We start from the raw sequence: 18,164 nt of genomic DNA on the forward strand, positions 1-18,164 counted from the left end.
CCGCAGTCTTAGCGTTAGCTGCAAATATAAAAGCCTGCATTCTGACTGTAAGCTGATAATGTAGGAGCCCGCAGTCTAAGCGTTAGCTGCTAATGTAGCCCGCAGTCTAAGCGTTAGCTGCTAATGTAGCCTGCAGTTTTAGCGTTAGCTGCTAATGTAGCCCGCAGTTTTAGCGTTAGCTGATAATGTAGCCAGCAGTCTTAGCGTTAGCTGTTAATGTAGCCCGCAGACTTAGCGTTAGCTGCTAATGTAGCCAGCAGTCTTAGCGTTAGCTGCTAATGTAGCCTGCAGTCTTAGCGTTAGCTGCTAATGTAGCCCGCAGTCTTAGCATAAGCTGATAATGTAGGGGCCCCCAGCCTTAGCTGCTAATGTCGGAGCCAGCGGTCTTAACCAGTGTTGGGGTAGTTACTCTAAAAAAGTAATTAGTTACTAGTTACTCATTACTTCTGTAAATTGTAATGAAGTTACTCGTTACTGCATTTGAAAAGTAACCATTTCTTAATTCACCGTGTAGATATGGACAGACATCATAGCCGAATCATCGCTGCCTGTCTGCAGAGTGTTTACTGTATATTGTAAACAAAATGGCTTTAAACCACAAGAACAACCACCCTGTCTGTGGAAGAAATGGACACACTTCTCTCATCATCATTTTATCTAGTATTTTTCTAAACCTGGGTGATTCAATAGTCCACAGAGGGAGCATGTCTCCTACAATCAACCCTGCAACTAGCTTGTTAATTTCTGTCTTACCGCCTGGTGCGCTCCAGGAAATGTTGAAAAAAACTTAGCTTGTTTAAGCGGGTCGGCTGCATGTTTAGGCGAGTCGGCTGCATGTTTAGGCAGGTCGGCTGCATGTTTAGGCAGGTCGGCTGCATGTTTAGGCGAGTTGGCTGCATGTTTAGGCGAGTTGGCTACATGTTTAGGCGGGTCGGCTGCGTGTTTAGGCGGGTCGGCTGCGTGTTTAGGCGGGTCGGCTGCGTGTTTAGGCGGGTCGGCTGCGTGTATAGGAGGGTCGGCTGCGTGTTTAGGTGGGTTGGCTGCATGTTTAGGCGAGTCGGCTGCATCTTTAGGCGGGTTGGCTGCGTGTTTAGGCGGGTCTCCCAACACTGGTCTTAGCATTGGCTGATAATGTGGGAGCCAAAAGCTACTAATATAGTAATAAAAGTAACTAATATTCTAATAACAGTAACTGATTTTATAAAAATAAAAACTAATATTGTAATAAAAAAACTAATCAAATAAAACTTATATTGTAATATATACATATAATTAAATGAACTGTAATATTGTAATAAAACTAATATTCTAAAAAAAAGTAATTTTATATTAAAATGAACTACTGTTGTAATAAAACTGATAAAAATAGCATTCTAATAAAATAATCAATATTCTAATGAAATTAATGAATATTGTAATAAAAGAAACTGTAAAATTATAATAAAATTAACTTATAATAAAAGTTGCTGTAATATTGTAATAAACATAAACGATATTCTAAGTAACTAGTATTGTAATAAAAATATTCTAACAGTAAATGATTTTATAATAAAACTAATATTGTAAAAAAACTAACCAATATTCTAATAAAAGTAACTGTAATCTAATAAAACTAATATTCTAAGTAACTGTATACTGTAATAAAACTGTAATGTAATAAAAGCATCTAATATTTCTTATAAAAGTAACTTTAGATTAACCTGTATGCACTAGTACATCTTTACAGTAGAACACATAGAAAAAGGATTTTTCTATTTCGGGGTTGTTGTGCTTTTATTCTTCTGATCCGGTCGACATGGGGTCAGGCTGTGTGGATGTGGACTGAAGTGAGTTTGACCCTGTGATCCTAACTTCGTGTAGGGTGTCATGGTGCGTATGACTGCGAGGGTGCAGATGAATTAAACCACAAATACTGAATAAGCTGGGCTAACTGCTTCCATGTGAGTAAACGGTGTGCTGTGGGATGCTCCTCACCTTCCTCTTGGCCACGTTGCTGTGGTACTCTGCCCTCTCCTGGAGCAGCTGCTGGCTCATGTTTTCACGTTCCTCCTCCAGACTGCTTTCTCTCTCCAGCTGCTGAAACTCCAGGTCCTCAAACTTCTTGGTTCCTGCTTCCAGAACCTCTCCATCCTGACACAGTAATACCAGATGAGTCAGGAACAAGAGAGATAACAGCAGCTGCTAACAAGAAGTAAAGAACAGTCCGGGACGTGCTTCAGGGCTGTAAACCTGAAGAAAAGGATGCTCTTTACTTGACTGCCACCAGATCAATCATCCATGTCTCAGACTGTGTTTTCAGATTTCTTTCAGGTAGCAGTCCTTAAAGCTGGAGAGACTCCAGACAGCTTAAAATGTCAGTTCACTGACAAGAAGTCTGAGAATCTAAATGAGCCAGTGGTCTGGAGAGAACTCTGAAAGCAGCTCCTTCTCTGTGTTCAGACCTTTATCCACTTGGCATTTCTGTTGTAAGACGAACAAATCCCTGAGAAAAGGTTCGTACGCAGAGACACACCCAGCACAGACCCTGCAGCTGGTGTACATGACAGCAGTCCTAGGACCAGATCCAGGGAGGAGCAGGTATACACACACATGGACAAAACTGTTGGTTAATGAAAGAAAAACTCACAATGTTCACAGAAATAACTTGAATCTGACAAAAATAATAAATAAAAATTCTATGAAATTTAACCAATGAAAGTCAGACGTTGCTTTTCAACCATGTTTCTACAGAATTATTTAAAAAATAAACTCATGAAACAGGCCTGGACAAAAATGATGGTTCCCTTAACTTAATATTTTGCTGAACAACCTTTTGAGGAAACCACTGCAATCCAACGATTCCTGTAACTGTCGATGAGACTTCTGCACCTCTCAGCAGGTATTTTGATCCACTTCTCATAAGCAAACTGCTCCAGTTGTCTCAGCTTTGAAGGAGCCTTTTCCAGACGCCATGTTTCAGCTCCTTCCAAAGATGCTCAATAGGATTTAGGTCAGGGCTCATAGAAGCCACTTTAGAATAGTCCATGTTTTCCTCTTAGCCATTCTTGGTGTTTTTAGCTGTGTTTTGGGTCTTTGTTGTAAGACCCATGACCTGCGACTGAGACCAAGCTTTCTGACACTGGCAGCACATTTCTCTCTAGAATCCTTGATAGTCTTGAGATTTCATTGTACCTGCACAGATTCCAGACACTCTGTACCAGATGCAGCAAAGCAGCCCAGAACATAACAGAACCTCCTCCATGTTCCACAGTAGGGACGGTGTTCTTTTCTTCATATGCTTCATTTTTCCATCTGGAAACACAGAGCTGATGGTAAAAAGTTCCATTTTTGTCTCATCTGTCCATAGGACATTCTCCCAGAAGCTTTGTGGTTTGTCAGCATGTAGTTTGGTTTTTTTATGGTTTGTTTTTAACAATGGTTCCTCCTTGGTCGTCTCCCATTAAGTCCACTTTGGCTCAAACAACGATGGATGGTGCGATCGGACACTGATGTTCCTTCAGCTTGAAGTTCACCTTTAATCTCTTTAGAAGTTTTTCTGGGCTCTTTTGTTACCGTTCGTATTATCCGTCTCTTTGGTTTGTCATCAGTTTTCCTCCTGCGGCCACGTCCAGGGAGGTTGGCTACAGTCCCATGGATCTTACATTTCTGAATAATATGAGCAGCTGTAGACGCAGGAACATCAAGCTGCTTGGAGATGGTCTTATAGCCTTTACCTTTAACATGCTGGTCTATAATTTTCTTTCTAATCTCCTGAGACAAGTCTTTCTTTTGCTTCCTCTGGTCCATGTTGAGTGTGGTACACATCATGTCACCAAACAGCACAGTGACCACCTGTAGCCTATATATAGGCCCACTGACTGGTTACAAGCTTGTAAACACCTGTGATGCTAATTAGTGGACACACCTTGGATTAACACGTCCCTTTGGTCACATTATTTTCAGTCTTTTCTAGGGGAACCATCATGTTTGTCCAGGCCTGTTTCATGAGTTTATTTTTTTAATAATTCTGTAGAAACATGGTTGAAAAGCAACGTCTGACTTTCATTGGTTAAATTTCATAGATTTTTTATTTATTATTACTTTTGTCAGATTCAAGTTATTTCTGTGACCATTGTGAGTTTTTCTTTCATTAACTGAAGGGAACCAACACTTGTATCCACGTGTGCACACCATGTGAAACATGATTCACACGTGCAGATAAGTGGTGGTGTATCACATGACCTGAACTTTCCCAGTTCAGGTGAGCACCTGGGAAGTGGGAATATCATGCAGCGTTTCTGTGGGTCTCTGATGAGGCTAGAGGTGATTCTGTCCCTTTATGAGTCTATTTAGATGGTTTAAATTATTTTCTGTCTAATAAGTAGTTATCTCCATCACTTGACAGCAGCTGTTCAACCAGGTTTTTATTCTCTTAGTACTTCCTCTGATAATTAAACCAAGAAAATAAAATTAATATCTTAACTAAATAAAAGTCTGAGGAAATCTTTTGCTTCCATTAGCTTATCTATTTATTTATCATGGACAATACACAGAAACATAAAAGGACAAAGTACAATGATGTTTTGCATGTAGCATTAAGCTAGTTTGCATTTCTTGCCCCTGGTTGGGTTTTATAGTGGAAGAAAGAAGGGAAACAAAAAACCTTCTTACTTCTGGTAGCTTTCTCTTTTTATACAGTAGCTCTGAGTTCACCATTTCAAGTAGATTTTACATGACTTCAGTCAGATTTATGTGTAAAAGAAAGCTGAAAAAAGTATTTTCATTTCATGCTGGTGGATCATAACTCAAACGAAGTGGTCTTTTTAAATAACATGTTCCAAGAATTACTGGAGGACAAGACGAGAAAACCAACAGAAGAAAACTGGTTCATTTCCTGGTTAATGCAGGACGACTTTGGTTTCTAGAACAAACCAGCCAAACATGGATCAGCACCAGATCCTAGCAGTCCTGGGTTGATCAGAGCGTTTACAGAGTTTTTTCTTCTGTCCAGAGCAGCCTATCCTCCCACATCCGTTTACCAACGATGCAGCACGCTGAACCCACAATGCACTTGGTTTGGTAGTCCACATCTGATATTTGGTCCACTTGATGCGGGCCGAGACCTGCATTTAAAGACAGACTGAGTCCACTTCATTGATCCAAATCAGAGATTCCCAGGAAACGGAGCGACTTTCCCAGAAAACGGAGCAACTTTCCTACGAAACGGAGCGACTTTCCCAGAAAACGGAGCGACTTTCCAGGAAACAGAGCGACTTTCCCAGGAAACGGAGCGACATTCCCAGAAAACGGAGCAACTTTCCCAGGAAACGGAGCGACTTTCCAGGAAACGGAGCGAATTTCCCTAGGAAACGGAGCAACTTTCCCAGGAAACGGAGTGACTTTCCCAAGAAAACTGAGCAACTTTCCAAGGAAACGGAGTGACTTTCCCAAGAAAACTGAACAACTTTCCCAGGAAACGGAGCGGCTTTCCAGGAAATGAAGCGACTTTCCCAGAAAACGTAGCGAATTTCCCAAGAAAACGGAGCAACTTTCCTAGGAAACGGAGAGACTTTCCCAAGAAAACGGAGCGACTTTCCAGGAAACGGAGCAACTTTCCCAGGAAACGGAACGACTTTCCCAAGAAAACTGAACAACTTTCCCAGGAAACGGAGTGACTTTCCAGGAAACGGAGCGACTTTCCCAGAAAACGGAGCAAATTTCCCAAGAAAACCGATCAACTCTCCCAGGAAACGGAGCGACTTTCCCAGAAAACGGAGCGAATTTCCCAAGAAAACGGAGCAACTTTCCCAGGAAACGGAGTGACTTTCCCAAGAAAACTGAGCAACTTTCCAAGGAAACGGAGTGACTTTCCCAAGAAAACTGAACAACTTTCCCAGGAAACGGAGCGGCTTTCCAGGAAATGAAGCGACTTTCCCAGAAAACGTAGCGAATTTCCCAAGAAAACGGAGCAACTTTCCTAGGAAACGGAGAGACTTTCCCAAGAAAACGGAGCGACTTTCCAGGAAACGGAGCGACTTTCCCAGGAAACGGAACGACTTTCCCAAGAAAACTGAACAACTTTCCCAGGAAACGGAGCGACTTTCCAGGAAACGGAGCGACTTTCCCAGAAAACGGAGCAAATTTCCCAAGAAAACCGATCAACTCTCCCAGGAAACGGAGCGACTTTCCCAGAAAACGGAGCGAATTTCCCAAGAAAACGGAGCAACTTTCCTAGGAAACGGAGCAACTTTCCCAAGAAAACGGAGCGACTTTCCCAGGAAACGGAGCGACTTTCCCAGAAAACGGAGCAAATTTCCCAAGAAAACCGATCAACTCTCCCAGGAAACGGAGCGACTTTCCCAGAAAACGGAGCGAATTTCCCAAGAAAACGGAGCAACTTTCCCAGGAAACGGAGTGACTTTCCCAAGAAAACTGAGCAACTTTCCAAGGAAACGGAGTGACTTTCCCAAGAAAACTGAACAACTTTCCCAGGAAACGGAGCGGCTTTCCAGGAAATGAAGCGACTTTCCCAGAAAACGTAGCGAATTTCCCAAGAAAACGGAGCAACTTTCCTAGGAAACGGAGAGACTTTCCCAAGAAAACGGAGCGACTTTCCAGGAAACGGAGCGACTTTCCCAGGAAACGGAACGACTTTCCCAAGAAAACTGAACAACTTTCCCAGGAAACGGAGCGACTTTCCAGGAAACGGAGCGACTTTCCCAGAAAACGGAGCAAATTTCCCAAGAAAACCGATCAACTCTCCCAGGAAACGGAGCGACTTTCCCAGAAAACGGAGCGAATTTCCCAAGAAAACGGAGCAACTTTCCTAGGAAACGGAGCAACTTTCCCAAGAAAACGGAGCGACTTTCCCAGGAAACGGAGCGACTTTCCCAAGAAAACGGAGTGACTTTCCAGGAAACTGAGTGACTTTCCAGGAAAAGGAGCGACTTTCCCAGCAAACGGAGCAACTTTCCTACGAAACGGAGCGACTTTCCCAGCAAACGGAGCAGGGTTAGAATCAGAAAGGGTGGTGTGAATGTGTCCTTTTTTTTATTTGTAGTTTTATTTCTTTTTTGTTTTCCTAAATCACCAGAGTTTAGTTTGGTGTGATGTTTAGTGTGGCATACCAGCATCCTGGTGCTCCTACTCACCCTTTTGAGCTGTTCCTGCAGCTGTTCCCGCAGGGACTCGGGACAGTTATGAAGCTGGTTCTTCAGCTCAGCGTAGCCCTCCTGGAGTCTCTGCAGGGCCCGGCGCTCGGCCTCAACTTTAGCTCTTTCCTAGTAAGACCCACATAGGACAGATGGACAGTTGGAGACAAAAGAAAGACAAAAATCCACACCGTGCAAGGAATAAGCTGCAGAGTGGTTTAACTACAAGAAAGTGTCCACAGATCCCTTCACTCCCTCAGATCCGGCTATGCTGCTGCATGTCAGCCAGATCTCGTTTTTACCATCTTCACCATGGTATTTGTCAGAAAACGTGGATTTGATCTAAAAGGCTTTCAGTGTGACTTTTTATTTTGTTGTTTGCTAATTTCTTGGCAAAAATCAAGAATATGGGTAAGACCGTGTTATTGGTCATAAATGTAAATTTATCCGTGTATGCAGAACTAAGTTATTTTCCTCTGGAACCAGTGAGGAAGGGCTGAAGAGCAGCAGGTTGCAGAGCCCTGAGTAAACAGATCAGGCTTCCACGCAGACAGGGAGGAAAGAGTTAATGAAGCTACAGTTACTTTAAAAGCTGAGAAGCAACCCAGTATAAACCAGCCTGTAGCAGCTTTAAAACCCAGTATAAACCAGTCTGTAGCAGCTTTAAAACCCAGTATAAACCAGCCTGTAGCAGCTTTTAATCCCAGTATAAACCAGTCTGTAGCAGCTTTTAATCCCAGTATAAACCAGTGTGTAGCAGCTTTCAATCCCAGTATAAACCAGTGTGTAGCAGCTTTCAATCACAGTATAAACCAGTGTGGAACAGCTTTCAATCCCAGTATAAACCAGTCTGTAGCAGCTTTTAATCCCAGTATAAACCAGTCTGTAACAGCTTTTAATCCCAGTATAAACCAGTCTGTAACAGCTTTTAATCCCAGTATAAACCAGTCTGTAGCAGCTTTTAATCCCAGTATAAACCAGTCTGTAACAGCTTTTAATCCCAGTATAAACCAGTGTGTAGCAGCTTTTAATCCCAGTATAAACCAGTGTGTAGCAGCTTTTAATCCCAGTATGAACCAGTCTGTAGCAGCTGTCAGACTGGGAGGTAAAACGATGTAAAATGAATGTATGAATAGATTTAGCAGCATAAAGGTCGACCAGAAGAAGAAAGCAGAATTTATTACTAACAGAACTTTGTAGAAATAACACACAGATCAACAGTGACCAAACCTTTTCTCATCTCATCGTTCTCTCAAGTCTTGGCTTTCAGGAGAAAAAATATTGTTATTGAAACAAACACACAACAGAAACTATTTCCATGTTTCCACTTTTTCCTCATTTCCAGTTATTCCTGCTACTATTTACCTGCTATCCTCACTAAACCAAAAACATAGTAGTGATGGTGATGTTTTTATGATGAAATGTGATAAATAATGCTGTTATCATGGATCATTGTGGATTTACCAGATAGAGTCTCTGAATAAAACTACATTTAGTGGCTGGATTGTAAACTTCCTGGACGGGATAGAAATGCTGGAAAACTTCCGTAGATCAGCTAAAGGGTTAAATATCCATCACATTTACCCCACAGAGCTACACACTAGCCTCCTGGTGGAGGAGGAGATGGATCTCGGGGGGACCTGATGGAGGTTTAAGGGTTAAATGAAGCGCTCGTGTACCTTGTCTTTCTCCCGCTGGATGGCGCTCTCCAGCTCGTCCAGCCTGAGCTGCAGCTGAGTGATGATATCTGTCTCTGCTTCTATCTGGTCGAGCTCTGCCTGCCTCTCGCCCTGCAGCAAGGCACGCTCCATCTCAGCCTGAACAGAAAAGTAGAAAACCCAACTCTGAACATCAGAAATACTGTGTTAACGTCTCATTTTCAGATCCAGACGCTCTGCCCTACCTCTTGTCTGGATTCCTGAAGCTGCTGCTCCAGCTCCGTAAGCCGGGTTTTAAGCTCGTCGACCCGAGCCAGAACACGAACCCTCTCATCCTCTAGGTAAGCCAGCTCTGAGCGCCCGGCACAGACCGAACTGGAGGGGTCCTCATGCTGCAGCGTGGGGGGGATCAGGTTACTTAAAACAAGCAGTGTGAAGAAATACTTTCTGCAAATACAGAATTCCACTCTTTTTCCTCCCATAAACAGCACAGTAAACAGTTATGTTAAATAGCACATGCAAGGTGTTCACATCACATGCATCCATGAGAAGCGGCAGCAGCAGGGGGATATGACATGCAGCCGTTCTTTAACTTTTCCTTTGCTCAGGATGTTGCTGCATCCTTCCTGTGAAATCCCTCACTAGCAGAGCCATGCAGCAGCATGCAGAGAGAGCACGGCTGCAGGGAAGCAGGAGTTCTGACCTGCTCTCCGCTACGCAGAGCCGGAGCCGGGCCGGGAGCCGTCCTCACCTCCTGATGGGTGCTCTCTGTGCTGCTACACTCCTCCTTCAGGTTCTCCTCGTCGCTCTCTCTCTGTCGCTGAGCCAGGTGCAGTGTGGCCGAAGACGTCCCCGCTAGCACGTTCTCCACAGACGATCTCCTTCCAGATCCTTCCACAAAACTCCCAGGGAAACCAGTCCTCCCAGAGCCCAGAGGGTCCAGCCCAGTGGTCTCCCCTTTGTTGTATTCAGCACAGAGGTTCAGGATGGTCTCCAGCCGCTGCCTCTCCTGTGGACAACATTTAACCACATTAAAGGAGGAAGGTTAAGCACAATGTGGCCGAACCGGGACGGGGCCGGCCGAACCGGGACCCGGCCGGACCCGGGGCCGGCCGAACCGGGACCCGGGGCCGGCCGAACCTCCACAGATGACAGGAAGCAGACAACACTGAGGACGGTGAAGCCGTTTACCTGGAAATCATTCCAGGTTTGAATAAAGAAATATTACTGGCTGAACGCAGCCAGCGAGCTCTGAATGGATGAAGAAATGTTTAAACGTTAAAGCTCTGAGAGAGAAAATGTGAAAAGAATCGGATTTAGATGTGCCGTGTACTTAGTTTACCACAGTAATGTGAGGACATCTTTGTCTCGTTCCCAGCGGTAGTTGATCAGCTTTGGGGAGATGAACTAAACCCGAATCACTGAAAATCCTTCAGCATGAAAACCAAAAAACCAGCAGACTGAACATCTGATGGGAAAATTCATCGCTGCTTCCTGAATTTGTTCCTCCCATCAAGTAACATATGATTTTCTACACATTTGATCGTTTAAACATCCTGAAGGTCGACGGCTGAAAGAAATGGTGTCCAGATCAACACGTCTCGTACGGTCCTCTCCAGGCTGGTTGTCCAGCTGTCTCTATGAGGGTTAGACCACCTACAGAGACGGTCCCTGGCTGGCCAACAAGCGACCTCTGTTCATGTCTGCAGCAGACACACCGTCTCCTGAGCAGAAGCTCAGCAGAGGTCTGCATCTGCAGGACCAGGAGCTGCAGACAGCACCTAAATGAGGCGTAGTGATGCATGAAGAACTTAGCAATGCTAAACTAGTGCTGCATGAAGAACTTAGCAATGCTAAACTAGTGCTGCATGAAGTACTTAGCAATGCTAAACTAGTGCTGCATGAAGTACTTAGCAATGCTAAACTAGTGCTGCATGAAGTACTTAGCAATGCTAAACTAGTGCTGCATGAAGTACTTAGCAATGCTAAACTAGTGCTGCATGAAGAACTTAGCAATGCTAAACTAGTGCTGCATGAAGAACTTAGCAATGCTAAACTAGTGCTGCATGAAGAACTTAGCAATGCTAAACTAGTGCTGCATGAAGTACTTAGGACCACCGTGTATTGACCATAACGTTACAGTGGCTCTCTCACGTGTGGAATGAAATATTTATAAATGATGAAAAATTAACAGTTAACAGAATAAACATAAAACAGCTGTCTACCTTAAGCCTTCTACTTTTATCTTGGTACAATATTAATGACCGTTCATTTGTTTCATCTTCCACTGCAGGAGTAGAAACATGGTACTTCCTGATAGATGTTGTCACCATGGACAGACGCAACTACACAACATTTCCCCAAGCCATACTAGCTAAATCTAAAGCCTTCAGTGCTAAATATACTTTTATTAAAGATCAGCAGCACATGTGCATTAAAATAGATGACTGAAATTATAGTACCTTTATGTTAAATTAAATGCTCCTAAAAAAAATAAAAATACTTTTCAATGACCATAACAAAAATACAGCTATGCAAAAAGAAAGAAGACATCTCTACATAAACTATATTCCCTCATGGCAACAGCTTGAATAACGAAGAAGAAACATGGCAACAACTGGAAAAACGAAGAAGAAGAAACATGGCAACAGCTTGAATAATGAAGAAGAAGAAACATGGCAACAACCAGAAAAACGAAGAAGAAGAAACATGGCAACAACCGGAAAAACGAAGAAGAAGAAACATGGCAACAACTGGAAAAACGAAGAAGAAACATGGCAACAACTGGAAAAACGAAGAAGAAGAAACATGGCAACAACCGGCATAACGAAGAAGAAGAAACATGGCAACAGCCAGAATAATGAAGAAGAAGAAACATGGCAACAACCGGAAAAACGAAGAAGAAGAAACATGGCAACAACCGGAAAAACGAAGAAGAAGAAACATGGCAACAACTGGAAAAACGAAGAAGAAACATGGCAACAACTGGAAAAACGAAGAAGAAACATGGCAACAACCGGCATAACGAAGAAGAAGAAACATGGCAACAGCCAGAATAATGAAGAAGAACAAACATTGCAACAACCGGAAAAACGAAGAAGAAGAAACATGGCAACAACCAGAAAAACGAAGAAGAAGAAACATGGCAACAACCGGAAAAACGAAGAAGAAGAAACATGGCAACAACTGGAAAAACGAAGAAGAAACATGGCAACAACTGGAAAAACGAAGAAGAAACATGGCAACAACCGGCATAACGAAGAAGAAGAAACATGGCAACAGCCAGAATAATGAAGAAGAACAAACATTGCAACAACCGGAAAAACGAAGAAGAAGAAACATGGCAACAACCAGAAAAACGAAGAAGAAGAAACATGGCAACAACCGGAAAAACGAAGAAGAAGAAACATGGCAACAACCGGAAAAACGAAGAAGAAGAAACATGGCAACAGCCAGAATAATGAAAAAGAAGAAACATGGCAACAACCGGAAAAACGAAGAAGAAGAAACATGGCAACAGCTGGAATAACGAAGAAGAAACATGGCAACAACCGGAATAACGAAGAAGAAACATGGTAACAACCGGAATAACAAAGAAGAAGAAACATGGCAACAGCCGGAATAACGAAGAAGAAGAAACAGAGCAACAACTGGAGGGTTGCTCCATCCTGATGGCTGCTCTGACTATCCTGGAAGGAAGCCGCCATCCACAGCTGCATCTGCATTTAATGTAACGGAAGACGTGGGCTCCTATGTAGTCAATGGAACAGCTAAAATGTAGTTTTGGTGACTGATGGCTTGCTGAACAACGTGGAGGTCAGAGAGAAGAGGGAGGTGCTTGACAATCTCCATGAAGCCTTCCACTGGGCCTTCACAGCCTTCTCCAAAACACTGGGACACATCCAGTCAGACAGGTGTTATTTTCTTTGTTTTTAACACAGTGATGCTACAGGTTTTATTGTAATGAGTCCCACAGGTGGGTCACCAAATAAAAAATGTCTCTTCTACTACTTAAAATGTAGTGTTAAACTCATTTGATGGTGGAATGACATGGTTAGAATTAACGGACTTGTTCATGTATGAAATTAAAGAAAAAAAACTCCAAATCTGAAAAGGTTGCATACCGATAACGACGACCACTGAAGTTTGGTTATTAACACCGTTAAATGATGCCAGTTCTGATCCTCTTCCTCTAACTGATGCCAGTGTTTTCATTATGACACAAACCAATCAAACAACAGGACCCATGAAAACAACCAATCATCATTCACCAACATGATCATCTATAGCTCAGTGTGTCAGTCAGTTTATTCTGGTTCACTGTCTCCTCCTCCACCCGCCTCCCCTACTCCTCCACCTCCTCCCCTGCTCCTCCACCCTCCTCTGCTTCCTCTACCTGACCTGTGTCCTGCTGGTTTGTACCGAACCCTCGGGCTCCTCCTGCCTGTTGAATCCAGATTTGAAGATGAAGTTTTTTATGATCTATTTTTCATGAAGGCACCAAACTCAACGTAGCGTTAATCTTTTCTAATGTTTCTGTTCTCCAGTTTTATCTTAAATTTTGTTGAAACAAACAAAACGAAGCAGCAGGTTGTTCGAGCTGCAGAACCAGACTGGCATGCCGACCGTTTAAATCCCACCAGCCACAGCTTCCCAAAAGCCCGCACCCATTTCCAGACATCATTTCCCACATTCCAAGCAGATCCAGCTGGATCAGGATATTTTGAAACAAAAACCTTTACAAACTGAAAAACAGTGTTCGTTTGGACTCGTTTCTCTCCTCACTTTCCTTATTTTCATCCTCCCAGCATCACTTCCTTCCCTCCTCCTGCCCTGAGAGTCAGTGTCTTCTGGTTTTTTTCCTCTTTCGGAGTCCCCCCATCTTCTTAGGCCACATTTGTCTCTGCTGCACTCGCCTACGTCACAGATGGCGCGTAGTATTTGTACAGTCATCCGGAGAAGTTCAACAAAGCTTTATTCTCCACATTTATCTGCAGGCGGGGGGGTTCAGGTCCCGGAGCAGGAACTAGCAGATACTTCGCTTTCTTTTCTACAGCTGATATGTTTTCCTCTCTTCAGTCATGAAAGCTGCGGTGATGGGGGTCCAGCAAGGATCCATCATAAGGAGGCTTACAGCTGATTATTGTTGAAGAAAACAAAGACTGACTGAAAGATGTGGAGCCAGACACATCAGCTGTAAGTAAACCCAAAAATGACCAAATTTAGCATCACTGCAACGCTGGAAGTCCACAGCAATGATGTGCTGAGGATCCAGGTGGGCGTTAACGAAGCTTCAGCACAGCCCCCGTTCTACAAGTTTACAGGTATCACCAGCTTCTGCTCCGCTTTCTGCCATTCATTCAGATTTTCTGGAACTAAAACTGTTCAGCATGTTAGCGTACTAGCATGTGATGCTAGCAGACAGCCGGTTCAGGAGTTCCACACAGATCCAGTTATTCATTTTTAATTTATTTATTTAATGTGGGCCTGTACAGGCTACCACGTGATGACGACGTCCCTCCTGGTTGGTTTCTGCTGGTGTTCTTCCTCTCATATGGAAGTCGCTTCGGAGAAAAGCATCTGCCACATGACTGTAGAATTGAATTAAATATAGAAATGTATAATATCTCATATATAAAATATTAAAATAAACAAAAAATTATAAAATTGAAAATATAAATACAATAAAAAGTCAGACCAGGAGACAAATTCAGAATCACTTTTTAATTAAAAAAACTTTGACTTCCTGAACTCCTGCTTGTGATTTTGTTAAAACTACTGAAGTAGCTCCTAAAGCTGGTGATACTGGAGAAAATACCAGAAGATTCAGCACCACCCATCATCTCACCTGCAGACCGGTCCCCGGGTAACAGCTGCAGCCGGTAACCAGTAACTAATAACAGCCACGGCCCGAAACCAGTAACTAATAACAGCCGCAGCCCGTAACCAGTAACTAATAACAGCCGCGGCCCGAAACCAGTAACTAATAACAGCTGCAGCCCGTAACCAGTAACTAATAACAGCTGCAGCCCGTAACCAGTAACTAATAACAGCTGCAGCCCGTAACCAGCAACTAATAACAGCTGCAGCCCGTAACCAGTAACTAATAACAGCTGCAGCCTATAACCAGTAACTAATAACAGCTGCAGCCTATAACCAGTAACTAATAACAGCTGCAGCCGGTAACCAGTAACTAATAACAGCTGCAGCCTATAACCAGTAACTAATAACAGCCGCAGCCCGTAACCAGTAACTAATAACAGCGCAGCCGGTAACCAGTAACTAATAACAGCTGTAGCTGGTAACCAGTAACTAATAACAGCTGCAGCCTATAACCAGTAACTAATAACAGCCGCGGCCCGTAACCAGTAACTAATAACAGCTGCAGCCTATAACCAGTAACTAATAACAGCCACGGCCCGTAACCAGTAACTAATAACAGCTGCAGCCTATAACCATTAACTAATAACAGCTGCAGCCTATAACCAGTAACTAATAACAGCGGCAGCCTATAACCAGTAACTAATAACAGCTGCAGCCCGTAACCAGTAACTAATAACAGCTGCAGCCTATAACCAGTAACTAATAACAGCTGCAGCCTATAACCAGTAACTAATAACAGCCACGGCCCGTAACCAGTAACTAATAACAGCTGCAGCCTATAACCAGTAACTAATAACAGCCACGGCCCGTAACCAGTAACTAATAACAGCTGCAGCCTATAACCAGTAACTAATAACAGCTGCAGCCTATAACCAGTAACTAATAACAGCTGCAGCCTATAACCATTAACTAATAACAGCTGCAGCCCGTAACCAGTAACTAATAACAGCTGCAGCCCGTAACCAGCAACTAATAACAGCTGCAGCCCGTAACCAGTAACTAATAACAGCTGCAGCCTATAACCAGTAACTAATAACAGCTGCAGCCTATAACCAGTAACTAATAACAGCTGCAGCCTATAACCAGTAACTAATAACAGCTGCAGCCGGTAACCAGTAACTAATAACAGCTGCAGCCTATAACCAGTAACTAATAACAGCTGCAGCCGGTAACCAGTAACTAATAACAGCTGCAGCCTATAACCAGTAACTAATAACAGCCGCGGCCCGTAACCAGTAACTAATAACAGCCGCGGCCCGTAACCAGTAACTAATAACAGCGCAGCCGGTAACCAGTAACTAATAACAGCTGTAGCTGGTAACCAGTAACTAATAACAGCTGCAGCCTATAACCAGTAACTAATAACAGCCGCGGCCCGTAACCAGTAACTAATAACAGCCACGGCCCGTAACCAGTAACTAATAACAGCTGCAGCCTATAACCATTAACTAATAACAGCTGCAGCCTATAACCAGTAACTAATAACAGCGGCAGCCTATAACCAGTAACTAATAACAGCTGCAGCCTATAACCAGTAACTAATAACAGCTGCAGCCTATAACCAGTAACTAATAACAGCTGCAGCCGGTAACCAGTAACTAATAACAGCTGCAGCCTATAACCAGTAACTAATAACAGCTGCAGCCTATAACCAGTAACTAATAACAGCCGCGGCCCGTAACCAGTAACTAATAACAGCTGCAGCCTATAACCATTAACTAATAACAGCGGCAGCCTATAACCAGTAACTAATAACAGCTGCAGCCTATAACCAGTAACTAATAACAGCTGCAGCCTATAACCAGTAACTAATAACAGCTGCAGCCGGTAACCAGTAACTAATAACAGCTGCAGCCTATAACCAGTAACTAATAACAGCTGCAGCCCGTAACCAGTAACTAATAACAGCTGCAGCCTATAACCAGTAACTAATAACAGCTGCAGCCGGTAACCAGTAACTAATAACAGCTGTAGCCCGTAACCAGTAACTAATAACAGCCACGGCCCGTAACCAGTAACTAATAACAGCCGCAGCCCGTAACCAGTAACTAATAACAGCTGCAGCCTATAACCAGTAACTAATAACAGCTGCAGCCTATAACCAGTAACTAATAACAGCCACGGCCCGTAACCAGTAACTAATAACAGCTGCAGCCTATAACCAGTAACTAATAACAGCCACGGCCCGTAACCAGTAACTAATAACAGCGCAGCCGGTAACCAGTAACTAATAACAGCTGTTCATCACAAGCAGCAGGTTTATTCATTCAAAGAGAAAAAGTTCTACATGCTTTTGTGTGACGATGCTTGAAGCCAGAAAAGCTGCAGTAGAAAAGCAGACAGAGGATAAACGCTCCCTTGTAGGACTGCATCACATGCAGGCCTCAGAGCGGACCATATATAACCCAAACCAGCAGCCCGCCACAGAAGCATCACAAGGCTCTATTTAAACCCAGAGCTTTGGTATCACTAACAGCAGCATTCGTTACCGTCATCAGAGCTGCCATATTGTTGAGGAAGACCGGCTTCTCCTCCCAGAGCCAGCAGATACACCACTGCTTGATCCCTGCACAGACCTGGCCTCAGTACAGTCCATCTGGATTAAACCGCTTCACCATGACCCAGAGAGGTTCCCTCTGCAGCCCCTGGACCCGAAGAGGTTCCCTCTGCAACCCCAGGACCCGGAGAGGTTCCCTCTGCAGCCCTAGGACCCAGAGAGGTTCCCTCTGCAGCCTATGCTGGCTTCTTATCTGGCTGTGTTACTGTAGGATGTATGCAGCGCAGCCTAACCCCACCCCCTTCCCTCCAAACCTTCCCCAGATCTTGTGGGAGGTGGTTATGGATCACAACCTCTCCAGTGGGAGGAGGCCTGCTGGGTGCTTCTAAGAAAAGCCGAGAGGACTAAGTTTACACTGCGAGCAGAACTTTAAACTGCATGAACCGGCCACACTAACCCTGATCCCAGCTGGAGGGAACAGCTACAGAAGCAGCTCCGAGTCTGCAACATATTTCCCTCAAAGACAAACTTTATGAGAATAAATCTTGTGGGGGCTGTTTAATAAAAACATACACATTTGAGCCTTTAAAGTGCTGATGAACATCAAGTAAGAGCAGAAAAAAGCGCCTTAAGACAAACAGTTTTTCTCTCTGTGGTTTCAGGGTGTTGGGAACTATTTCTAAAGGAGGACAACCATCCATCCACTTTCTCAATATCTACAGCAGCTCTGCGACAGTGTTAAATGATGGTGAAGACCATCATGGAGCAACACAGTTACAGGTGGGACGCGTACATCAAAACAGCATCAGCATGCTCACCGCAGGATGGGAGCAGAAAACCACAACTAGGGATGTGCCACTGGTTCAAAACCAGTACAACTACTTACATTTGAGTACTTGCAGATACTGAGTACAGCTATGAGTACTAATAAACCCCCTTACAGGTCACTGGACCAGATGGACAGCTGAGGGGTTAATAGTGTGATCAGATTAGGGA

General features: G+C 43.7%; 1 protein-coding gene across 10 annotated transcripts in view; it reads right to left on the reverse strand.

Moving 5' to 3' along the window:
- phldb1b (pleckstrin homology-like domain, family B, member 1b) overlaps positions 1–18,164 on the reverse strand; it is a 125,058-nt gene that overhangs the window by 29,549 nt on the left and 77,345 nt on the right. For 8 of the 10 annotated variants that reach the window (XM_041995655.1, XM_041995646.1, XM_041995651.1 and 5 more), the window contains 5 exons: positions 9,492–9,797; positions 9,034–9,180; positions 8,810–8,947; positions 7,131–7,259; positions 1,975–2,130 (listed from right to left, as the gene is read on the reverse strand). In XM_041995655.1, coding sequence (XP_041851589.1) covers positions 1,975–2,130; positions 7,131–7,259; positions 8,810–8,947; positions 9,034–9,180; positions 9,492–9,797 — 876 coding nt within the window. The remainder of the gene's footprint in view (positions 1–1,974; positions 2,131–7,130; positions 7,260–8,809; positions 8,948–9,033; positions 9,181–9,491; positions 9,798–18,164) is intronic. The other 2 variants (XM_041995649.1, XM_041995656.1) reach the window with 1 other exon arrangement.

This window comes from Melanotaenia boesemani, chromosome 9 (genome assembly GCF_017639745.1).
Source record: "Melanotaenia boesemani isolate fMelBoe1 chromosome 9, fMelBoe1.pri, whole genome shotgun sequence".
Taxonomy (NCBI): domain Eukaryota; kingdom Metazoa; phylum Chordata; class Actinopteri; order Atheriniformes; family Melanotaeniidae; genus Melanotaenia; species Melanotaenia boesemani.